The 27,099-nt window shown below is 33.9% G+C and overlaps 1 protein-coding gene across 1 annotated transcript in view; it reads left to right on the top strand.

Moving 5' to 3' along the window:
- Positions 1-26,882, top strand: part of LOC149801930 (uncharacterized) — a 96,610-nt gene extending 69,728 nt beyond the window's left edge. The window contains exons 14-20 of the mRNA XM_089956310.1: positions 210-346; positions 3,711-3,836; positions 8,478-8,530; positions 12,204-12,302; positions 14,122-14,305; positions 16,801-17,010; positions 18,224-26,882. Coding sequence (XP_089812436.1) covers positions 210-346; positions 3,711-3,836; positions 8,478-8,530; positions 12,204-12,302; positions 14,122-14,305; positions 16,801-17,010; positions 18,224-18,463 — 1,049 coding nt within the window. The 3' untranslated portion in view covers positions 18,464-26,882. The remainder of the gene's footprint in view (positions 1-209; positions 347-3,710; positions 3,837-8,477; positions 8,531-12,203; positions 12,303-14,121; positions 14,306-16,800; positions 17,011-18,223) is intronic.
- Positions 26,883-27,099: the final 217 nt, after the last annotated feature.

Below are 27,099 nucleotides of genomic sequence, written 5' to 3'. Positions count from 1 at the left end.
CTGAATTATTGTTAAAGCTACATTAAAAATCCAAATCACAACACATTTAAAATTTCCTTACAATATGTACATCCTTTTGTTTTATATATTAAAGTTTTCTTGAACATTTTCCATGAAAAATGTGAAGTTTATATAAAACAATAAGGACTCTCCCCCTGATAAATGGATATGAATGTATTCAGCATAATATGGTCATTTCTGCAATGCAGATGTGTGGGGCTTTGATGACCAGGCTGTGGAGGTGTTACAGAGCATGAAACCTCAGGACATTGATAGTTTAGTAACAAAGTTTAGCATCCTTCTTGATGCTGACTCAGAACTCCTGCCACAAAAACAAAAGGAAAGGGTAAGTAATAGAAATGGAACTAAAGAAAAGGATAAGTAATAGGAATAGAACTTAAGGAACAAGTAAGTTATAGAAATAGAACTAAAATAAGGGGAAAGTTATAGAAATGGAACTAAAGGAAAGAATACATTATAGAAATAGAACTACAGGAAAGGGTAAATAATAGAAATAGAACTAAAGGAAAAGTTATAGAACTAAAGGAAAGGTAAGTAATAGAAATGGGACTAAAGGAATGGGTCAGTAATAGAAATGGAACTAAACTTGATTTCATTAAGATTTTATTAACAGCTTTTATTGTATGAAGATGTTGTAGCAACTCATACAGAAATTCCCTCACTGGTACAGATTTTGCTGTCAAATAATCTGTGAGATCATTGATACAGAATACCTTAAGAAAAAAGAAAATGAGGATGGTAAATAAAAAAAGAGCTGTTATTAGTTTTGACATGACATTTTAGTCTTTCAGATTCCTGTCAAAACAGTGTATGCCATCTTGATGTTATTCTTCCATAAAATATGTATTGGAGAAACTAATTCCATGAGTATTTAACTATTTCTAGAAGTACATGTCAATGGAAAACTAAACATATTTATTATTAGGGTCTGTGTAACAGATAATACTTCAGTCCAATATTTAGGAAAGTTTACCCAAAATATTATTTGACATCAATCTCCAGGAGAGGTCATTATGACTGGAACTTAAACCTGGACATCTATATATCTCACATCTGATATTTCTTGCAAAATCTTACTCATGCAAAGTAAGAGTTTTTATGTTGGTTATAATGGAACTTTTAACATACTGTTGGCTATATCATGGGAAGAAAATGGGAGCTCAATTGCCTTTCCCCAAGAGCTCACCAGGGCAGCCTTCCTGGTTTGGATTTGGGGTGAAATTTGGGGAATAAAATACAGAAAAATGCCAAATATAAACAAAAAGTATAGTGAGTCAAATTGAGTTAAAAACAGGAGGAAAGTGTGTACCTAAAAGGGAGATGTAGCTTATGATAAAGAAATTAAAGAAATCAAAAGCATCAATGAGAAAAATGAGAAGTGAAAGTTTGATGACCTTATCTTGGACAAATATGTGGAGGCAGTGCCCCGTAGGTCCAATGACAGTCTGAAGGCACCTGTGCTATAACATCCCTTACAGGCACCAACATTTCTGGTGAAGTGGTGTTTGTTCCCATCTAATATAAAAGGGTGAATAATTTAGATAATATAGATGCATATCATTTATATTTCTTCTACATAAGAAATTAACAGTAATGGGCTTCAGTTTGGCAGAAAAATACCTGAACCAAACAAAACATACTTTACCAGTTTTTAAACTTGTAAACTTTACTGTGAGAAATTATTAAATTGCTTCTACTTACATTTGCATCAAGATTGAGGGCTAATATAATACTTCACAAATCTTCTCTTTATTTGTATAACCAGTCACTGAAAATGTGAGTTTTTAATTTCTTGAAATGTTATGTCTGGTGTAAGGGAGATAACTGAATGATATACTTAAGGTGTGGTATCTTTATTTCCTCCAATATATTATCCGTGTAATATAGATGAGTTCATGAACACATGTATTAACTTCAATGCAATTAAATTATACAAAAGTGCATTATTGATAAAGTGAGAACCTAAAATTCAGGCTTCTATATGTAGTGGAGACCTCAAGAGTGATGTAATTTTGTTTTCTGAAATGAGGTGCCTGTTTTATTTCACATAGTTCATGTTCTATACAATGCCGGCATGTGGAGTGCAGCCTTCTGTAAACATGCAGATATGATCCCATGCCAGTTTGGATTTTTGCAATGGAATGCATAGTTTGAAGAACAGTGTGGACTTGAATGGAAGTAATGGGCAATATGTGACTAATATGGTTATCACTCAATAATGTTTGACCTAATATGGAAATTCCACAAGAACAGCTGGACAGAAATAAACAGAATTAGTTGAAAGTCAATAGTATTTTATAAGTGGGCTTATACAAGTGTTAATAGAAAATGCTGACTTAAAGAAACTGCTCTTGTCTGTTGGTATTCTCTGCTACTTCAGTGAAATGGGAATGCAAGAAAATGTATCTAAATAAACCGCATGAACAATTTCAAGGCAGGAAAGTGTACAAAAATGGACAGTTAGAGCAGGACAATTAAAATCAGAGTGAGAAGGAATACCATATCTTTAATAAATTACCTAAAATCACTCATACCAGAACATCCTACATGGTACAAGTGATCTACAAGTGTACTTAAAGTGTTCTCTATTCTGGTTTATGGCATGCCTTACAAAAACAAGATAGTTTTTTTTAAATACATGATATATCATGTTTTGCATGTAAAATAGTCAGTATTTGGCCAAAATCAACTATATTATGTTTACATAACTTATTTTGTTGTATGTATGTTGGAGCTGACATAAAGGCATCAGGCAATACAAATCTATTTCTGTCATAGCTATAATAATCAAAAGCCCCCATCCAAAGTCCTTCTGTGCTTTTTTCTGAAGATTTCATACATTTTATTCTTAAAAGACTATCAGTGTTTGACTCAAAGTGTTAGCATCCATTTGTTTTCCTAAATCAAACTAGTACAGTTCATAAATGCTGCCCACGTGTATGCATTTCTTTGGATACACTGTGAGGCTGTTCTTCCTTATAGGTATCATGGTACCAATTGTTTTTCCATAGACTTCAGTGCTAATGTTATGTGAAATAAATATACTTTCTATCCTACCTCAGCATCCATGTCACACACTGTCATAGAGAACAATGTTAGATTGTCAATTTGACAAGGACAGAACCAGGTATTCCATTGCAATTAAGAGAGATAACTCTGCAGGAACTAGATTGGGGTAAGAGTTATCTAGTCACACCAGACACATTTTCAGTCATGTGTAGCACATTTTTAAAAAAAATCTTAAAAAATACAAACTATCATCTGGATATGAATTAACATAATCTCACATGTTGCCAGGAGGCTCAGCTTTTTTAAAGCTTAAGAGAAAGTACAACTCTTACATATTGCACCAATCACAGCTAGTTTTGTTGTTATTCCTGAATACAGTGTTCACCAAACCTTAAGCTCCACCCACCTGGGGTTGTACAATTGGTACCACTATACCTATATGTCATAGTGATCAGAGTGTTTTGTGACTTCTGGGCCAGGTTTCAATTAGCCTTTATGTTGTAGTGATCATACAGTTTTGTGACTTCTGGGCCAGATTTAATTAGCCTTTATGTTGTAGTGATTGTACAGGTTTATGACTTCTGGGCCAAACATTTTTTGCCTTTATGTAATATAATATTTTAGGTTTTTTTTCAGCAGTAAAACTTAATATCCTGGAAACATTTTTTTTTATGTTACAGGAGAGAGATTCTGTTACAAACAGAGTGGCAGGATTTGTTTGCAAATATGTATTTGCTGGGCATTTGAGCTGTGTCACCAGTCTGGTTGTTATTGGCAAGGAGCTGGGGTGTGATACCACCTATGTGGTAAGTAAATCCAGGTATCTTATTTATATACAAACAAAAGGGATATGCAGTGTTTTCTCCAGTATATATGATGTGTATTCTCCCCATTAATGAAACGTATATAACTTGTACAACTCAGTTATGATACACATTCATACTATGTGACTTGTACAAGTCATTTGTACTACACATTCATAGTGCAACTTGTACAACTCAGTTCTGCTGCACATTCATACTGTATGATTTGTACAACTCATTTATGCTACACATTCATACTATGTGACTTATACAACTCAGTTATGCTACAGATTCATACTGTGTGACTTGTACAACTCATTTATGCTGTACATTCATACTATGTGACTTGTACAACTTATTTATGCTACACATTCATACTATGTGACTTATACAATTCAGTTATGCTACAGATTCATACTGTGTGACTTGTACAACTCATTTATGCTGTACATTCATACTATGTGACTTGTACAACTTATTTATGCTACACATTCATACTATGTGACTTATACAATTCAGTTATGCTACAGATTCATACTGTGTGACTTGTACAACTCATTTATGCTGTACATTCATACTATGTGACTTGTACAACTCATTTGTGCTACACATTCATATTATGTGATTTGTACAACTAAGTTATGCTACACATTCATACTCTGTGACTTATACAACTCAGTTATGCTACACATTCATACTATGTGACTTGTACAACTCATATATGCTACACATTCATACTATGTGACTTGTACAACTCATTTATGCTACACATTCATACTCTGTGACTTATACAACTCAGTTATGCTACACATTCATACTGTGTGACTTATACAACTCAGTTATGCTACACATTCATACTATGTGACTTGTACAACTCATATATGCTACACATTCATACTATGTGACTTGTACAACTCATTTATGCTACACATTCATACTCTGTGACTTATACAACTCAGTTATGCTACACATTCATACTATGTGACTTGTACAACTCAGTTATGCTACAGATTCATACTGGATGACATACAATTCAGTTATGCTACACATTCATACTATGTGACTTGTACAACTCATTTATGCTACACATTCATACTATGTGACTTGTAAACTCAGTTATGCTACACATTTATACTATGTGACGTGTACAACTCAGTTATGCTAAACATTCATTGATTATCTAGTTATTAAAAGCATTTTACCAACAGCATGTGGCAAGGTTATACAGTGGAGACATGCAGTGTTTTAAATTTCTTTCATAATGTCTCAGTTGTTACATGTTTTTCTTATACATATGACATAGGATCAATGTCATACAAAAAGACATTCTTGCTGTCTTAGTATCTATAATTAAGGTAAACAACTGAAAGTTTGATTTATTCATTGATACTGTGTTGATATAAAAATTGCACCATAAAAATTCAAAATCTTCCATTATCAAAATGCCAGAGAGGGTATTCACTTTATATGACAATCTTAGAGAAAAATACTTGTTATGGGTGGACAAGGAGAAGAAATTAGATGTCATCTGTGTGGCCTCTTTGATACTGCAGGGTTTCTTTTTGACTGAGCACAGTGTCTGACTCTCAGAACTGTAAGAAAATTTTAATTATGACTCCTATATAAATATGATTGGAACTCATGCTGGGACTCTGTGCCTAAATTCTGAGAAAAACCCAATACATTATTTACCTGTGTGTATTTGCATCCATCTGAAAACATAGATCCAGGTTTGCAGTCACATGTACTGGCAAATAATAGTCTGGACTGCTAACAGTATAATTTGCAGGCAGATCAAGACCTGGATAGTGATAGTACAGTGTACAAGCAGATCAGGGTCCAGGCTATTACATCATAATGTGCAGGTAGATTAATATATGGACTGCACTGTATCATATACAGGCAGATTAAGGCTTTAGAAATTACAGTATCATATGCAAGCAGATAAGGGTCTCGGCTTTTACAGTATCATGTGTTGGCAGGTCAGATCTTGGGTTACTAGCATATCATGTCTTGGCAGATTAGAGTTGGGGCTGTTTAGGTATCACATTGTGGCAGATCAAAGTCTGAGCTGTACAGTATCGTGTCCTGGCAGACCAAAGTATGAGCTGTTACAATACCATGTGCTGTCAGATCAGATCATGGGCTATTACACCATCATATGTTGGCAGATTGAGGTTTGGGCTGTTACAGTATCATGTGAAGGCAGACCAGAGTCATGGTTTGTTACAGTATCATTTGCTGGCAGATTTGAGATATGGGCTGTTACAGCATATGCAGGCAGATCAGAGTCAAGGTTGTTACAGCATCACGTGTTGATAGACTGAGATATGGGCTGTCACAGTATCACATGCTGGCTGATTGTGATATGGGTTGTTACAGTATCATGTGCTGACAGATCTTAGTCAAAGTTGTTACAGTACCATGTGCTGTCAGATTGAGATATGGGCTGTTACAGTATCATGTGCTGTCAGATTGAGATATGGGCTGTTACAGTATCATGTGCTGGCAGACTGAGATATGGGCTGTTACAGTATCATGTGCTGGCAGACTGAGATATGGGCTGTTATAGTATCATGTGCTGGCAGATTGAGATATGGGCTGTTACAGCATCATGTGCTGGCAGATTGAGATATGGGCTGTTACAGCATCATATGCAGGCAGATCAGAGTCAAGGTTGTTACAGTATCATGTGCTGTCAGACTGAGATATGGGCTGTTACAGTATCATGCGCTGTCAGACTGAGATATGGGCTGTTACAGTATCATGTGCTGGCAGACTGAGATATGGGCTGTTACAGCATCATGTGCTGGCAGATTTGAGATATGGGCTGTTACAGCATCATATGCAGGCAGATCAGAGTCAAGGTTGTTACAGCATCATGTGTTGATAGATTGAGATATGGGCTGTCACAGTATCACTTGCTATAGATTGTGATATGGGTTGTTACAGTATCATGTGCTGGAAGACTGAGATATGGGCTTTTATAGTATCATGTGCTGGCAGATTGAGATATGGGCTGTTGCAGTATCATGTGCTGGCAGATTGAGATATGGGCTGTTACAGTATCATGTGCTGGCAGACTGAGATATGGGCTGTTACAGTATCATGGGCTGTTACAGTATCTAGTGCTGGCAGATTGAGATATGGGCTGTTACAGTATCATGTGCAGACAGACTGAGATATGGGCTGTTACAGTATCATGTGCTGGCAGACAGATATGGGCTTCTATAGTATCATGTGCTGGCAGACTGAGATATGGGCTGTTATAGAATCATGTGCTGGCAGATTGAGATATGGGCTGTTACAGTATCAAATGCTGGCAGACTGAGATATGGGCTGTTACAGTATCTTGTGCAGGCAGATCCAAGTCAAAGCTGTTACAGCCTCATGTACTGTCAGATCAGAGTCTGGGATGTTACAGTATCATGCTAGCAGATCACATCAAGATCTGGACTGTTACAGAGTTATGCTTTTGAATTGGAGTTTGTGTTGTTCTTCCTAAAAAAAAAATCATTAAAAAGCATGTACTCACTCATTTTGTTGGAACAAGTTATTTATTTTATCCCAAGTATTCAGGTAATTCATCTTTGAATTGTTGAGGTTTATATCTTGTCTGTGAGACATAGGTGACACACATGAATCACAAAAAGCATTTTAGTTGTTGGTTTAGGCATAAGCATTAAGTTTTTTCATTAGCAAATATTCATTGATACTTTTATATAGACCTAGTTTTCATGCTTCACTGATTCTGTAAATGTGTGCCTTTTATTTAGTTTCTCTGACAAAATGCACAAGAAACCATATGGATGCATAGGTTTTGAGGAATGCAATTCACAGCTCACAAAATAGATGACAGTGACTTCTGTTTCTTGCTCAGGGCTGTTCCAGTAAAACAAACCTGGGACCCATTGAAGGCACTTTTAATGTGGGATACTCATCCATAGATGCAATTTAAAATTTTCTTATCATTTGAATATCAACTCTTTGAAATCAAAGTACCCTGGCATATAGTTTTTTTTTTAAAAGCTGCCTTCCCTGGGTATGATGTATGTTTAAATGGAACAGACCTCAGGTGACATTGAAAGGATTATGGATTATACATCAGCAATAGAGAAGAGACATGGCATTCCACAGAATTCTTGTATATGTCAACCCATTTGTCTGTTTTCTTGTTCATACATAATCCAATACAGATGTCCTTCATACATACATGTTGTGTAACTTCCTATAATGGTCACCTCCCTTAATAATTCTTTTTAATAAAACAGTAGCAAATTGCTAATTTACAACTGAGGGATTGTTTGATCCAGATCATTTTTCACAATTTTAACAAAATTTGTTTCAGAAACATCTTTCTAGTTCTCATTGTCCACTATACCCTTGGTTCAGAATTCAGTGGAAACTGTTTAACATACAGACCTAACATCATACCTTGATTTTGGTATAACCACCCAGAAATAGAGATATCCTATGCAATTTTTCTAAAATTTGTATTCATGTCAGTTGTATTTAAAATCAGGTTCTATCCATCACCCAGAAATAAATTAATCTCAGCTTAAAACATCTGTTGAAATGATGGCTTTCCTGTATTTGAATATATGAAAATTTATGTAATATTTTAGATATCTTTCTTTTTTCTAGCTTAGTGGAGGATGGGACCGTCGAATTTGTCTATGGGACTTGGAGCGTGGAAAGTATGTACTGCTGATAATTTATACAAAATACAAGTGACAGCATTTCAAGATATACCATATATACCAGCTTATAAGTCAGGTCTGACTGCAAGCCACAGAAACCCTGATCTGCAATTGCATAATGCTCCAGGAGGCAGATCAGGGTTTATGTTATTTGTTGTACTGATTACTCTGTGCAAACATAATGTGATGGCAAATCTGGGTCTGTGCAGTTTGCAGTCGGATCCAACTTATGTGCAAGTATATATGGTTCACTGAGTGAGATACTTTTGCACATTACAGTTGTACTTTACATATATGTACTTGTATAATGAATTGTGAAGTGTACTTTAACATGCATGTACTTGTATAATGAATTGTGAAGTGTACTTTAACATGCATGTACTTGTATAATGAATTGTGAAGTGTACTTTAACATGCATGTACTTGTATAATGAATTGTGAAGTGTAATTTAACATACCTGTACTTGTGTAATGAATTGTGAAGTGTAATTTAACATGCATGTACTTGTATAATGAATTGTGAAGTGTACTTTAACATGCATGTACTTGTATAATGAATTGTGAAGTTTACTTTAACATGCATGTACTTGTATAATGAATTGTGAAGTGTAATTTAACATACCTGTACTTGTGTAATGAATTGTGAAGTGTAATTTAACATGCATGTTCTTGTATAATGAATTGTGAAGTGTAATTTAACATGCATGTACTAGTATAATGAATTGTGAAGTGTATTTTAGCATCCATGTACTTGTATAATGAATTATGAACTGATCAATTCAGATCACAGATATTTCTTTGACAGCTAGGCAGTATATTCACGAGGGGTGAATAGTTTGATAAGCATAAAACCCTATAAATTTTAAGGAAATATGTAATTTAGCCATTTTTTCCCCCTTAAACAGTGAACCCTCCCCCATAACCAAAAAGCCCAAGGGACCAAACTTCATTTTCAGTTTTCCAGTTTACTGAGAGTACTGCAGAAGACATATATTTGTGTTTAGTGTATGCTAAGCCATGAAGTACTGGATTTTCTGAGAGATATAATCATGATATTTCACTTGAGTGGAATACACTAAATATTTTTCCACTGCCTGGCAAAGACATTGATAGCACTATGATAGAGAAATTGTGAAATTTGTGAATGACGCTTCCATTGTCTAATGATGAATATGGCTGTTTCACACACTGATGTCCCTGGGTCATATTCAGCAATTGTGGATACCCTTTCCCCACTTCACTTCTTTTAATGTGCTGTTTTACCTTGAATTGGGAAGGAGGGTTATGTTACTAATTATATTTTCTGTGTGAATGTATGCAAAACACGGCAGAACATAAACAGCAAACCGCCGAAATTATCACATGGGATACAGTAAAAATTCTTCTACTTTAATACATTGGAGCATAAAACAAAAGGAAAATTTGCTTGCTCTGAGAAAGTAATGGATATATTTCATTGTTTGGGTTAAAAACTCGTATTAGTATTTTTACTTATTGCTTTGCCACTTGTGAAAATACTGAGGTTTTCACCCACTCAATGTTATAGATCCATTATTTGCTTGGATCAAGCAAATATCATCTTTATATATATATATTATAAGTAAATGCAATAAGCACCAATCAATACCAGCCTCAACTTTCAAGACCAAGCAAAACGTTTTAAAATTAAAACATGTTAATGTTTTTTCTGTGATTTGAGAGAGACAGGGAATATTTTTTTGTTAATGTATGCATGTACCAGATTGGAAAAACACTTATGTCCCTCTTGAGAGTGAGAGATACAGACTGTAATTATAAGAGAACATTTCTAAGAGTAGAGAACTTTTTTTAAAACTGTATGCATTTTTAGCAGTTAGTTAATAATTAGCTTATTTTATGTTCTGTCAGAAAATTGTGGTCCAGTCACATGAATAAATAAGTTTATTCAAGTAGAAACACTGTCATCTCAAGATACATTTAAGAAACAAAATACTTTTGTCTTTATGATAAGGCCATACAAATTTGGAATGAATATCCATTACATTTAAATACTCATTACGATTCATAACATTCACAGTTCAAGAGATTTAAAGCATTGAGCATAATCTGTTTGTTTTTTTACAAGAGAACACAGCAGATATTTAAGATATTTAGCCCTAAATGCACAGATTATGTCCCGGTCAAGATGCAGCAAGTCGTGCTAGCTGATACGAATTTAATGCAAAGATCAGGGCCATGTCCAAGAATATAATGATTTGTTGTTGCTCTATCTTAGATGTTTATTTACACTGTCTAATCAATTAAGGAAATATGTCTGCTCATCCATGATGTCATTTATGTCACTGGCAAATAAAGCATTAGTGCTTTTTAGCTTTGTTACAGTGGTTTCAATTTCTTACCCTTAGCACTGCATGCTGACATCGCTGTTATCTGTTCCTTGAAGGATTTACACCCTTTTGATAACTTTCCTTTTACTGACGATTTTTTTAAGGAAGTGGCTGTAAAAGAGTCTGGTCTTATCATAATTAAATACATTATTAAAAGTATAATTACTAATTATTCTCTTATTATTCTTTCACTACCTCCATATCAAACACACCCAGTCTCATGACTGTCTTTGAATTCTTCTGTTCAAACCATCATTAAGCATTAAGTTTCTTATCAGTGTTATTTTCAAATTCATTCTTATGGAAGTCCATTATTTTTAGAACATTTAACTTTGGGCACAGATTCATACTCTGTGATCAGACTTATTTTATTATTAAGTATTGTTCAGTCTTGTGATGTTTAGCAGATAATTATGACAGCTTGACATATAAGTAAAGACAGATGATAATTATGGTTACTTAAATACATGTATATTAGGATTTTTCTCTGTTGAAAATCATTTTAGAGAACCTGGCTTTTTGAATACTGTTCTTTTCTCTATTTGCATAGTATCAAAAGGGAGGCAGCAGGCCCATTTATTTGACATTTTTAAAAAAAATCCATTTTATTGATCGTTTATGATTAGATAATAAGCAGATAAACATAACCATTCTTAATTGGCTTAGGTGTGTGTATTTAATAATGAACAATTTACTTTGAAAGCCGTCCGTATTGATAGCTTTATTCTATAATGTCACATGTAATAAGTATTTACCTCACATACCCAGGGGACATTTCCTGGTCATTTACTGACGGATAAGCTTACAACAGTATTGCAAATTGAAAATAATTTGGCATGTGTCAGGTCTGTGTTCTACTTAATGTATGGCCACAGGCTATTTCTGGTCCATAATTATTAATGTCTTATAGAATTTAGCATCTATTACGTTTTCTTTAAATATCAAATTTGAAGTTGAAACTGAGAACTTGGTTTGGTTTTTAGGAAAGCAAGGTTTGCTTTAGTTTGCAGAGTAGAGATGTTTGTTTTCGTTTTGAGAGCAGAGAGGTTTGTTATGATTTGCAGAGTAGAGAGGCTTGGATTTATCGGAGGAAGAAATGATGATATTAAGAAGAACAAATCTGGGACTAAACAAAATGTTGACCTTGAGGGGATTTCAGTATCCTTGGCAATCAGCTTTGAGGGATTTCATTGTACCTTAAGTTGAAATGACTAGGAGTAAGTTCATAAATGAGCTCATGACACTACCATACCTTGCAGTGACAGTGAAACATCTTTCATTTACAAATGTTTGCCATTTTTCAGGTTACATGATGTATTTCGAGACACATCAGGCAACTTCCACGACAGTGTGGAACTGGCTTGTGATGGTGTAATCATGGATATGGATTATAGTCCGCCAAAGTAAGTAAGCCACATTGAAGTGATTACACACTGTAAGAACAGCCAAATTGAAGTGATTACACACTATAAGAACAGCCACATTGAAGTGATTACACACTATAAGAACAGCCACATTGAAGTGATTACACACTAAGAACAGCCAAATTGAAGTGATTACACACTGTAAGAACAGCCACATTAAAATGATTGCACACTGTAAGAACAGCCACATTGAAATGATTGCACACTGTAAGAACAGCCACATTAAAATGATTACAAACTGTATAAATAGCCATACTGAAGTGACGACATGGTTTATTAACAACCACATTGAAGTGATTACACACTGTAAGAACAGCCACATTAAAATGATTGCACACTGTAAGAACAGCCACACTAAAGTGATTACACACTGTGTGAACAGCCACACTGAAGCAATGGCTATTATGAACAACGACATTAAAATGATTACACAGTGTGTGAACAACATTAAAGTGATTACACACTGTTTGAACAGCCACATTAAAGTGATTACAAACTGTGTGAACAGCCACACTGAAGTAATTACAAACTGTGTGAACAATGACATTAAAGTGATTACACACTGTGTGAACAGCACATTAAAGTGATTACACACTGTGTGAACAACAACATTAAAGTGATTACACACTCTATGAACAATGACATTAAAGTGATTACACACTGTGAACACCCACATTGTAATGATTGCACACTGTAAGAACAGCCACAATGAAGTGATTACACACTCTATGAACAATGACATTAAAGTGATTACACACTGTGTGAACAGCCACACTTAAGTGATTACAAAATGTGTGAACAACAACATTAAAGTGATTACACACTGTGTGAACAGCCACATTAAAGTGATTACACACTGTGTGAACAGCCACATTAAAGTGATTACACACTGTGTGAACAACAAAATTAAAGTGATTACACACTCTATGAACAACAATTAAAGTCATTACACACTGTGTGAACAGCCACATTAAAGTGATTACAAACTGTGTGAACAACGACATTAAAGTGATTACACACTGTATGAACAGCCACATTAAAGTGATTACAAACTGTGAACGACATTAAAGTGATTACACACTGTATGGACAGCCACATTAAAGTGATTACACCCTGTGTGAACAGCCACATTAAAATGATTACAGACTGTGAACAACAGCCACATTAAAGTGATTACACCCTGTGTGAACAACCACATTAAAGTGATTACACACTCTATGAACAAAATTAAAGTGATTACACACTGTGTGAACAGCCACATTAAAGTGATTACACACTGTGTGAACAACCACATTGAAGTGATTACACACTCTATGAACGACATTAAAGTGATTACACACTGTGAACAGCCAGATTAAAGTGACTACACTGTGTGAACAGCCACATTGAAGTGATTACACACTCTATGAACGACATTAAAGTGATTACACTGTATGAACAGCCATATTAAAGTGATTACACACTGTGTGAACAGCCACACTGAAGCAATAGCTATTAATGTAATGTGTGTAAATTATGAAGTTCAATTCATATAATCACAAATATTTAGAAATAATAACAAACCATTGTCTGCAGATATTTTCAATGCACACAAGAAGAGGATATAAATACATATCTCGTTCCATTCTGGATTTATGAACAAATCACTTAAAGTGTTCTGTGTCGCATTATGTGATTCTTTTAAAGCAATAAATGCTTGTTACAAATGCTATTAACAATTTTAATTTTTTTTACTATTTGTAACTATTTTAACAGTTAATCTGAAAATGAGATAAATGACATTTGTCTTTGTTTATAGTGAAGAGTTTGCCTATGCCTCGAGTGACAAGATGGTGTACATAAGAAGATTTTCAACAAATGGATCAAAAATGACTCTAGTGAACACATTACAGGGGCATGAAGGGGAGATAACTTGTGTTCGTTGGAATTCTATCAGCAATAAGTGGATCACTGGCTCTGAGGATGGCACTATCAGAATCTGGGTGCGTATTGTTCACACTGTTTATCTCAAGCCCTTGTATTGTTGTAGTGCTTATCTACATTGAGATATAGGGATACTCCCCCTCTGAACCTAATGCCATCATCTGCAGTCAGTGCTGTTCTAGTCTATCCCCTCTTTAGATCACTAAAACATCTCTTAAAAATTTTGTTATTTGTAACTTTACTGGTCATAGACCAGAAGAGTTTAAGGGACCATCCATTTTCCATTGTCTTTTATCTGTCATCTATCAGTTTTGTTGTCCATCCATAAGTTTACACAAGTTTGTTATCAGTACTACTTGGCAACAAATTGTAGATTTGCCTGGAAACTTTACACACACACACACACTCATCCCAAGGTTTAGTTGCTTCTAAATGATGCTGCTTGGACTTCCAATATGGCCACCATAGGAACCATGTTGAAAATCTACTATCACTAGTCCTTCTGAATGGATGGTCTTATCAATATGGTGTTTTCATTGAAAGACTTCTTTCAATGTGCATGGTTGGTCCTAAATGAAAATGATCTTGTAGCCATTATAGCCACTATTGCAGCCAACTTGAAAATCTTATTGGAACTTATCCCGAATGGAAAATCGTATCATTATGTAGGTTTCACCAAAAAGACTTCTTGGTGCTGATCTGACCTACAGTATCAGCCATTTTGGAAGTCTAGATATCTTTACTCCTTCTGAATGAATGGTCATGCCATATTAAATTGGGGTTTTTACCACTCATGCTGTCTGGTTGATCTTAAATGAAACTTATGCAGATCTCTCATACAATATAACCACCCATGGCAGCCTTCCAGAAAATCTTGTTTTTGATATTCTTCCTTAACAAGAAGACATTTTGGCACAAAACTTTCACCAGAAGACTTTTTGGCAAAAATAAATATGTTAGTAGTGCGAATGCTTTTATGGTCACCAAGGTAGCCATCATCAGGATCCTGGTTTTATTGACAAGGCTTTTGAAGGTTTTGCGCTATGATTGATGATTGTGTTCCAACTCAGTGGTCATAAACTAAGTATCAGAGAGCAAAACCAACAAATTTTGTAAAACTTAAACAATTTATTTATTAAAGTTATAAATGTTGTTGTAGGGTTTAACGCCATTTTTCAGCACACGATAGGCTATACGTGGTGGCCAGTATCAATGGTGGAGGAAGAACCCGGGGAAAACCCCGGGAAGAACCACTGACCCACGAGAAGCTACTGGCAAGCTTTCTCACATACCCACATTGGCTGAATCCTAGACTCAAAGCCACGCAGACAGAGGTAAGATGGCAGTGATCCGTAATGGAAAGCGCTTTAGACCACTCGGCCACTCGGGGCCCAGTTATAAATGAAAATGTGAGAGGAACCTACAGGATAATGAAGCGAATATAAAATAATCCTGATAAAGTTCTATGAAAGTACAAAAGAATTAAAATTTTCCATTTAAATTTCAAAACCAGAAATGTGCTGTCTGCCAAGAATCATAACGTTGTGAATGAAGATGGCATCATCCAGAACCCCCTTTGAATAATTCACAACATTTCCAGAATAATATTATAGTCCAAATAATTAGTACTTTCTGCTTCCTATCGTCGGTGAAAACAGTTGTTATTCGTCTAGAATAATATCTCAGTACAACATAAAACATGTCTACAGGCTTACAACAGGAACACAAGAAATGAGAATGACCCCAAAATGGGAAAGTATCTGATTGTTCAGTTTTTTCCTTATATACACCTTCTACTGTGACTATACTTCATAATATACCCCACATGACAGATCTTACTACCCATTCTGCCTCAAAATGGCCTATTCATGTGACCTATTCCAACCAATGGGAAGTTACTGAATTCTTCTTGGACAGATCAAACACCATCAACCAATGACAAATTAATCCAAATGTGCCATTAAGTCTTATTAAGATCATTATTAGTAATTGTCAACAAATATGTCAGCACCTCTTTATAGATCTCATATAATTTTACTCTCCTAACAGGTGGGCAAAATCTAACCAAATATATATTCTGTACAAATTACAATGATGAATAAAAGTTACAAAAATTAGATAAAATCATGTACCAGGAATTTAAAAAAATATAGATATACCTAACAATTGTCCATTAATGTAAATTTATACACATTGATTCCATAAATAAAAATAATATTAAAATATTATTTACACCTTTTTGAAAGTAATAGTATATACACCTGTGTGGTCCTTAGCTATAAAGACCACAACCTTTATAAGGCCACTTTCCTGCTGTAGAAGGGGTGGCCTTGTAAGAGGAGGATCACTGTATTTTACTGTAGAATTTAAAAAGAAGGCAGATTATTTTGATGTTAATTCAGAATCATCCTAGACCATAACATACTTAAAAGATGACAAGTTTAACAGCCACATCTTGATCAACATGACAGTTTTGCAGTCATAAGAGAGTACAAAAACTAGATGTACAAGTAAATAATGGTAGAATTAATAATCTTGTATGATCCTGTTTCAGAGTGGTTCTGGAATGAATGAATGTGAGCAGATTCTATCTGCACAAGGGGAGGTAAGCTGTATCTGCATTGACAAAATCAATGGGGCTATTGTTGCCGGAATTCAGCAGTTCATCCGTGTATATGATCCGGATTTCTTCAGATTGATACAGACCAATGAGGGTCATATAGACTCTGTCAGGGATATTATCCATATTAAGGAGAGGCACCAGGTAAATCCATAGTCACAGAAAAATAATCTTTTTTGTCTTTTTCAACTCCATGTAATATAAATAGATTTAAATGGCAGATCTCAGATGAAACATTAGGTGAAGCTAAAACAGGGCCTATTTTGTTTGGAAGACCACACATTTTGTGAACAAAGCTTGGTCTCTCAAGACAGATGGTATCTCACTGGAGGTAATGTCTATATATAACATATTTGTTAATGCATTTAGCATCTGGTCTCTCAAGAAACATGGTTTTTCAAAGCAGTAGTAGTTATTCAAGACCAGTATATTTTGTTATAGTGTGACTGCAGCTTGTATTATAATTGTCATGGACTTGACAAAGTTCTGATTGAAAACAAGTCATCTTACTGAAATCAAGTCATCAAATTGAAGTCAAGTCATCTTACTTGTTCTTTTTATCAGTATAATAGAAAATTGGAGTAGTCAGATATACACACAAATATTGCATTATCTACAAGTTATCATACAATCTGATTTTGTATATACCATCAATTGCTATATTTTTGGACCTCCAATTATTGTTAAATAGAACTTTATATTCTGCCAATATTGATACTTAAGCGTCAACTGGAAATCATAGTGTTTTTTTTACCTATAATTATTCCTACATTGACAGAATCATTTAATAGAAAATTTACCCCAAAGTTGCAGACAGTGCTTTGAATTGTTATTAGCACCAAAGAAAATGAAACCGATCCTACAATTTGATCTGCCTGGGTCAGCCACCATAGTGCATTGTTGGGCAAGGCACTTTTACTCCAATCGCCTAAGCATTAAACAACCTACTTGTGTTGCTGTGCAATAAAATACAAAACCAAACCAGATTCTGATAGTCTGGACTATTTTAATATTGTCACATCCTAAATTTTTTTTTTACCATTAGTTCAGTTTGAATTTTAAAAATACACCTTGTCCGAGACATATGTCTTGTATCATACTGTGAAGTGACTAACTTATTCTTTTGTTGTTAAGGAAAAGTATTGGTGGCTGTATGGCTTCTTTAAAATTACCCATATCACAATAGAGCGGAATGATTTTAAATCAGCAAACTGTTTATACCTTTAATTGATAAAAATGAAAAAATAAGATTGCAGCACTCTCCACTGACTTCACTACACCTGCCCCTTTTCTGAGAAATATCCACCTGCAGCTATGTCAGGTTGTGTCATATCTTTGTTACTTTTCAAATCTTCAGTATGTGTCATGTTCCTGGGACAAGACGATTAGAGTGTGGAATGCATGGAAAAAGCACACACCCAAGCACAAGGACAGCAAAGCAACAACCGCAATGAGCAAAGAAAAAGTTAAAACATCCACAGATAAGACAAATGACATAGAGGTAAAGGAGGAGCATGAACATGAGGAGGAAGATGAGGAGGAGGAACAAGAGGAGGAATATGAGATACAGGAAGAAAAGAAACCAGATCAAGTTTAAAGCTTAGCAGAAAAGGGAGATAATTCCCATTTTATTCTGTAAAGTATTTGTTTACCACATGATCCATGTGTGTCTTCATTGTAAATGTATAATGAATTGTTCCTTTAAGGAGCTTGTTATATGAATAACTCAATGACATGTTGATAACAGACTACAAGTTTTAACATGCAATTTGCAGTTGACAAGATGTTTGAAGAATCAGTTGAAGAAAAATAATAATTCCCAAGGTTTTCTTGAAATAATAAATGTTTATTGGGAGGAAAAAACTATTATATCATAAATGTTTCATGAAATTGAAATAATACAAGGTGTTTCACTTTATTAAAGAGTGTTTATCATGCATGGATAGATTATGCATCAAGGGGGAGAGAGAGAGGCTTAGGGTATTTAAGTAGTTAGAGAAATATTGCCAACTCTAATTTTGGCTTTTAATCAGTGTTTTCGGAGTCAGGGCAGGATAATATGAAAATTATAATTAGCAGAACTAATGTACTCAGCCACATTTCATAATATATAATGCATGAAGTCAAGATATAATAGGCTTTGTGAGATTTTCACTATAAATATTACCAAAGATTGTTGTTGAAAGGCAGCATGTTTGATTATGCAGATTTAATCCCTTGCTAAGGCAGTATATTTAACTATGCAACTTAGACCCTTGTTAAGGCAGATTGTTGTACTATACAGATTTAGTCCCTTGTTATGTCAGTATGTTGTACTATAAAGATTTAGTCCCTTGTTATGGCAGTATGTTGTACTATAGAGATTTAGTCCCTTGTTAAGGCAGATTGTTGTACTATAGAGATTTAGTCCCTTGTTAAGGCAGTATGTTGTACTATACAGATTTAATCCCTTGTTAAGGCAGTATGTTGTATTATACAGATTTAATTAATGTTATGGCAGTATGTTGTACTATACAGAGTTAGTCCCTTGTTAAGGCAATATGTTTGACTATGCAGAGTTAGTCCCTTGTTAAGGCACTATGTTGTACTATACAGATTTAGTCCCTTATTAAAGCAGTATGAACAAGTTAAAATATGGCTATTTCAACATCATTTCCTAATCACAAAAAAATCATTTTATCTATGTCAAAAAGTTGGTGACTGGCAGTATTATTAAATGTACATGTTCTAATTTATTGTTGAATTTTTATTGCTAATTAAAATTTGAGTTAGTGTGATTATTTACAAAATTTAGATATTTAAAGAACACAAATGATTTTAAAAACAACAAATTTAGTCATGGAGTGGACATTTTTACATTGAGGTACAAAGTATAAACATATACTATTGTTGGAACTACGAAAGAACATATTGAGATTTTGTGTATTTCAAGAGTAATCTTTCCTAAATATTATGTAGTTTATTTCATTCAAGTAAAATCAAGAGTAATGTTATGGTTTGTATGACATCTAATAATGTTACATGTTATAATGCTAGACATCTAATAATGTTACATGTTATAATGCTAGCCATCTAATAATGTTACATGGTATAATGCTAGCCATCTAATAATGTTACATGGTATAATGCTGGACATTCAATAATATTACATGTTATAATGCGAGACATCTAACAATATTACATGCTATAATGCTAAAGCTTTCTTTGCATGACATCAGGTTTCTATAGTAATGTCATACTGGATGACTGATGTTGTTTTGTCTTTCTGCTTAGAGGAATATTCCTGTATATATTTGTCAGATATTAACAATTAGTTATGATGCAATCAGACAAAATCAGTATACAATCTTTTGTCGGGATACCTGTTTCAGAGCATTGGATTCAGTTTTTATTTACTTTCATACATAATACATTTAAACCAATAACACTTAAATTGATGATTTAGAAGTTGTTTAAATCTAAAAAACCAGAACTTGGATATGTAAGCTTATTGCATACAAATTGCCCTTCCATCCTTCCATATGCCTCAAAGAATTACTGTCAATATAATGAATCTCATTTTGTATGGTTATTTTTTTTATATACCTGTAATGAAAGGAAATTTAAAAAATCTTTAACTATTACAGATGTGCGTGTGTGTGTGTCATAATTCATGATGTATTGACGTATTCATTGTGCATGTTTTTTATGTTTTTGTAAGATAAATTGTATTTTCTCCATATATGTGGGCGGGAGAGAGAAATGTAACTGAAAAAGGATATGATTTTGCAATAAAAACAAAACCAGACAAGTCACTGGTACAAATCTTATTGCCTAAAGGGTTGAATCTCATCATCCTGTGAGAAAATCTTTTTCTCACCCACCACTTGCATTTTTGTGTGTGAAAACATTGCAGGACATGAAAATCTATGTACTGTTTGTCCATTGTTAAAACTAAGCAGGTGACATCAAGTGAATGATATCATATAGAAATTGTATGAAATTATCTACCTCTAAGGTAAGAAAGTTTTCGATTTTTCTAGTTCAGAAAAATATTGGAAAAACTATGTCTGTTGTGGGAGAAAAATACATTTCATCATTGAAGGGCATATTCCTTTTACATGGGTACAGCTACTATGCCAAAAACGTTAACTGTAGCAGTTTGATGTGTACAGTTGCTACCTGCATACACCTCCAGGTTTTCTTGGTTGTCTATATAGAAAGCTAAGAGAGATTTCTGTGATCAGATCTGTTTATGGCTACACATTCATTGTAGTTTCTATGGACTATTTCACTAAAGTACAGACTGAGGTTCAAGGTATTGATTTTACAGTCTTATTTTCTGCAGAGTTGTTGCATTCCTGAGTTCTGTTTATTTGTTTATTTTTAGCTGTACCACTTAAGTGCTTGTAAATGTTTTACTGCATCCAGTTCAAGCACCTGAATGATTGTGAAGCAGGCCATTTTATGTGAATCCAGTGAGTTTGATGTTGTGATTTGTTGTGAAAAATAGACAGAAATCTGTGGCTAGTGTGATCACTCTGAACATGCAAACTACTGGAGGGTGTGTTTTTCGGCTAGTGATACTAGGAATGGCCTATGTATCTATATCTATGAGTTTTCTTTTGTAAGGATGGATTGACAGATGGATGGATGCAACGTCACCTAAACACGACAACTGCTATTTGGTGCCAGCTAAATGTTACATTTGAAAAATATAAAAATGAATTTGCATAAAAATCCAAGGGAGATAAACCCTTCAAAATAAATTTAAACATGAAGTACAGTGAGAGATCATAATTGATAAAAAATATGATGAAATTCTATAAAATGAAAGTTAAGGGTATCTCATGTGTAAACTTTACATTATCTTGTCAGATTTGAGGAAACTAATTAACTAATGATAGACATGAGTTATAACAAATGAGTCTGCATATTAGATACTATCATATGTAAATGAGTCTGCATATTAGATACTATCATATGTAATATTGTAAAATCTGCATGACAGATCAGATTAAAATTGAGATTTACTTATAATAAAAAGATGGGCACCAGTATGATGTGTCTCACCTCTGTCTGCATGAGTTCGAGTCTCAGGCTCGGCTAACATGGGTACGTGAGAAAGCCTGCCAGTAGCTTCTCGTGGGTCGGTGGTTCTTCCCTGGGTTTTCCAGGGTTCATCCTCCACCAATTATAATGGCTGCCATGTATAGCCTATCTTGTGCTGAAAAATGGCATTAAACCCTACAACAACAACAACCAGTATGATGTAAAATTCTGTTGACCTTTTTATTTACCATTCAGATTACAGCTTTGGTATTACTAAGAGGGAAAAATATCTTTCAGAACATTTGGTTCCTATAATAACCACCTAGGATTAAGTGTAATGTCTGATTTGATAGGCTGCTAAAAATAAGAAGACCAAAAATTACAGAGTATTAACATTTATTATCTGTATTAACTTTGTTAGTGCCCATCCTATTAATGGTATGACGTAGATCTCAATTTTTAGTCAAATTGTCTTATACTAAGCAGATGTGCATATTATACCCTTGCCAGTATGTCATTGTCTTTTCATATATTTCTTTATTCATTGGTACACACTCAATTTGTTGGACCCTGTTTCAACAGCACTTATAAAAATTGGTATGTCGATGAACTCCAGGAAGAGCAACTTGACCACAATTAAACTAGGTTCCAGTGACATAATTTGCATGCTTGTGTGACTTGTGCATTATCAGCTGCATGTTCTTTACACCCTGAACTCTTGAACACTAATTTATGCACACTCATGAAAATTGGTATGTGCTTTTTTGATTATAAAGAAAGTAAATCAGTCATACCAAGTTTTGGTTATTGCGACCCAATTTTGCATGCTTGAATGACTTTTGTTTTCTCAGCTATCCATTAGTTGCACCATCAGTATCATTGACCCTAATTTACTTGCACTCATGACATTTGGCATGTGGAATTATTTCAAAGAGGTTAACTCATCTATGCAAAAACTAGGTCACTTTGAACTAATTTTCATGTTTGATTGACTTTTATTTTCAGTTTTCTGTTTGCTACAGCCTTAGTATCTTGAACCCATTTTCTCATACGCTCATGAAAATTGATGTGGCTGTATTTCATGGAGAGTAACTCAACCATACCAAAACTAGGTCACTTTGACTGAATTTTCTGACTTGAGTGAAAGGTATTTTTTTTCCTTCATATGTGTCTGCATAACATCGGCTACTCCAAAGGTGCTCATATGGCAAGGCATTCATATTACGAGTAGACTCCTTGCTTTTCAAATTGGTGGGTGTTAATTGCACTTGTTTAAATTGTTTTATGTTATTTTCTGTAAACAACCAGTCATGTTAATATGTTAATGTTGGATGATATAGAGAAAAGAAGTACTTTTATAGGGAGAAGGAAAAAGCAGAATGGGAGTGACATAAATGGATCAATACTTGCTAAATCCTTTCATCAGGCAAAATAAAATTATTTATGTCTTGGAATGGTATTTTTTGCAGATTGTATTTTGCTACAGAAGTACTGGAAGACTTTTTGTCATGTACATTTGTTTTCACACATATGTTTAGTATTAAGATTTCTCAGTATTTGAGTGTACCGTGATTTACAAATCGTGTAACATAAGACTTGTATATTCCATACAATCTCAATGTACCATGATTTAAAAGTCACAAAACACTAGGTTCATGTATGTCATACATTCTCATTATTAGAGATTGTGGATAGCCACAAGGTTCATCATAAGTTTATAAACATGTTTATGGCATAAATTTGGCCATCAAACCTTTTGTTTTTCTTCCCTTTTGTGGAAAATAGTTGATCATACATTTTAGGACAGTGGACATATTTGCTATCAAATTGTTAAACTTCCCTGCCAAGGATCATTGAACCATAGCCTTGCAAAATATTCCAAATTGGATTTATTAATTGGAGTTTGTGTTTGGTGTTCATTAATTCATTCAGTCCACCCCACCACCACATAGAAAAGAAAAACCATACAGACTTTCTGAACATTATCCATTATCATATGTTAAATTGAGTAGTGCAGGAATTTTCCCATATCTCATACTAAAGGCAAATAGTCCCTACCAGTGTACAAATATTTTCCACATGTAATGGAGTGATAACATTTCATAGTTCATATTCTGATATCTAGATACATTCATTAGTTTATTATGCCTCTTTCCTCTGTTTGAAAGAATTGGATTCATTTTAGTTGTGGAAAATATACCAGAGAGAGGTCACAGTTTTGATGGTCACCCAGAGTAGAATGCAAGATGTGTGTGTCTTTTATAAGAGAGAAAGAGACATGGACTTTTTGTTGTGAAATCTAAGAGAGGGTAGACTTGCTATACAGTCAGAAAATAATTAGAAACTCAGCTGAAATTTCATTCAGTTCAAATGTACTCATTCTATGCATCAGTTTGTTTTTTTTTGAGAAATAGAAAGCAATTGTGGTTGTTATACATTCAAAAAGTGATTTTTCACATGTTTTAGGGTTGCCTTTGCCAAAAAGTAATAATGTGAAGAACAAGAGTGTTTTTTAGAATTCTGAAAAAGCTTTATATTGCTACATGTAGTAGTAAAGAAAACAGTATTTAGTTCACAGGGTTATGTATTCCACATACAGGTTCATGTATTCCAGTCAGGTAACAGATCTGTATGTGTCACAGTATTTAAAACTTTACAGTTTATTTATATGATAAATGATTTTTTTATATTTGATAAATGGTTTTATGTAAACAAATGCATTTAAAAGAGATTTACATGTACTTCCATGTAAATATGGTAATGGCATTATGCAAGCAGCAGTTAATGGCATTTTGTTAGGATTTTTGTATGGGCTATACCTTTATTACACTGCACTGAACTGAACTGTTAAATAGAGAAATTTTTCAATATGTACAGACATGTTAGACTTCTAGAAAGTGCTGCCTCTAGTAATGATTGAATAAATTATACATTTTCAGTTTCAAAATTGGCTCCATTTTAGATGCTTAATACACAGATCTGCAAAAAAAAATAATTAAAATTTTTATACGCACATCAGGGCCTTCCATTAGATTTAAAGTTGGAGGATGAGTTGCCAAAGTAAGCTGGGGGTGGGGGTAGGTGGGTTTGGGGACCTTCTCCAACAGGAATACAGGATGTAATTTAAAGTAGCTGGGTGTAAGTAAAGGTAGCCAAGTAAATCACCTGGCTTCTGATAATTTAGGGAAGCCCTGCACATACATGCACATACATATTGTGAATTCATTTACTTTTTTTAACATAAATTTTCATGGGTTTGCAAAACATTACATCTTAATTGGTATTTAAGTTTTGGAATTGAGAGGGGTACCAATTTTTCTCACTGTAGGATCACTGCTATGGACTGGAGTGGGGTCCTATTTTTTGCATTGTAGAATCACGGTTTGTTGAGTCTTTAGATTTATTCTTTGTAGCAACCTCAGAGTCCATAAGAATTGGTAATAAGTGAAAAGTAATGAATTAAGTTTTTGTGTTGCATGCTGTGTCATTGTATATCCATCTACTTTGAATTCATCAATGATACAGATGATGTGTAAGTTGCTAGATGTTAAAATGCTTCATATAGATGCAATTTATGATGTAGTCTCGATATTTTATCCTCTTCTAGAATAGCTGTGTTGATTTTTCTAACAGTGTTGGAAATACATCAAATTTCATAGTAGATAGCTTAATCTCAATGGAAAAAGTTTAAATTTTCATTCAGATTTTGTAATTAAAATGTTTAAAAATAAATGAATCATTATTTAAAATGTTTTTGTTACAGAATTAAGTTTTCTACGGATTTGTCCAGTTTATAATTGAAAGATATGGTAATTTCTTACTTGACATGGGTTCTAAGTCAGTACAGGTACTTTAACTGCTTTCAGTTTGATTTTTGAGACTGGAACAACAATTGCAAATGTGATTTTAGGTGTAATGTTTCCTGTTTCCTGCTATCAATTATCTATAACACATGATCATTGTGATTTTGTATTGATAATGCTTTAGTTGCACATACACCTAACAAGAATACTGAATATTATCATATTATCTTCAGGCAGTTGAACATATGAGAATTTAGTTCATCTTCTGATTTGCCAGCACAGTTGCCAGAAACTTATATATATATATATATAAGGTGAAACTTCTTGTTTGTTGCTCATACGTGAATTGTTTGTGATAGGATTTATTTTCTGAAGTATGTGATTCATTTTTTCTTAAAATTAACCAGTCCTATGAACTTTCCCCCTTTCTAAACTGGAAAACAGAGCACAACTCCACCCCATTCTAAATCTGCTTTTGTTACAGTTGCCAGTTTGCAGTCTTCACCACTGGATTAAGGAACAAAGTTTTTAGTTTTAGAAAATGGAACATTGCCATTATCTTTTTACTGCATTTTAATTTGGTTTCAGATTAAAACGCCTCTAAGGATTAGTTAAATGGGGCACAATTTGTTAAGGGTAATTTTGATCCTTGTTCATGAATTTGTGCTACTTGTAAACAAGTTTCATGAAATATCTGTGATATTGTGATTAAATGACAGCATTATTTTATAAGAATTTGTCTTTTATTTCACTCATTGAACCATGTATAAAAATCTAAAAGTATTTCAAGTCAGTTTTATTTTTGTATGTCTCTTTGACAGCTTTGTAATTTGTCATTTAAAAAAGCTAGACAATAACAATATACCATCATGATAGATTGATATTTTTTGGTTTCCATTCCAAAACATTATCATAACATCTCAAGTAACATTTAAAGTATACAACTTCACATGCATGAAATGTGATATCTGCCATGACAATCCTGTACCCAGAATTCTCAGCTCTGAAAGGTTCACATTTTGAATTTGGTTTTGTTCTGCGTTCCTTGGAAATAGATTGTGCATTAGAATTGTAATTGTTAGTGTTACATTGAAGACTATCTTCTTGTTATATGTTTGTGTTAAGTATGTAAAATTAAAATTCATCATTTACATGAATATTGAATTAAAATCATTACTTGTTGCATTGTCTTGTTAGTTAATATCTATTATCTGTTATTTTGTCAACTTATAATTTTTCAGAAAACATAAACAAGGTTTTTCCGTCATACTACCCTATTCAGTTAACAGTCTAGTTGAATTTTTGTACATCAGATTCATCTCAATGAGGTTACTCAAGGACATTTTCTTAGATAAATTTACCTTCATGGATATAGGCTACATGTTTGTCCTATGCAGAA

The sequence above is a fragment of the Sinohyriopsis cumingii genome, chromosome 4 (assembly GCF_028554795.1).
Source record: "Sinohyriopsis cumingii isolate HCF-2022 chromosome 4, ASM2855479v2, whole genome shotgun sequence".
NCBI classification, from domain to species: Eukaryota; Metazoa; Mollusca; class Bivalvia; order Unionida; family Unionidae; genus Sinohyriopsis; species Sinohyriopsis cumingii.
Note: the sequence above shows the minus strand (reverse complement) of the source record. Positions and strands in the feature narration are given on the sequence as shown.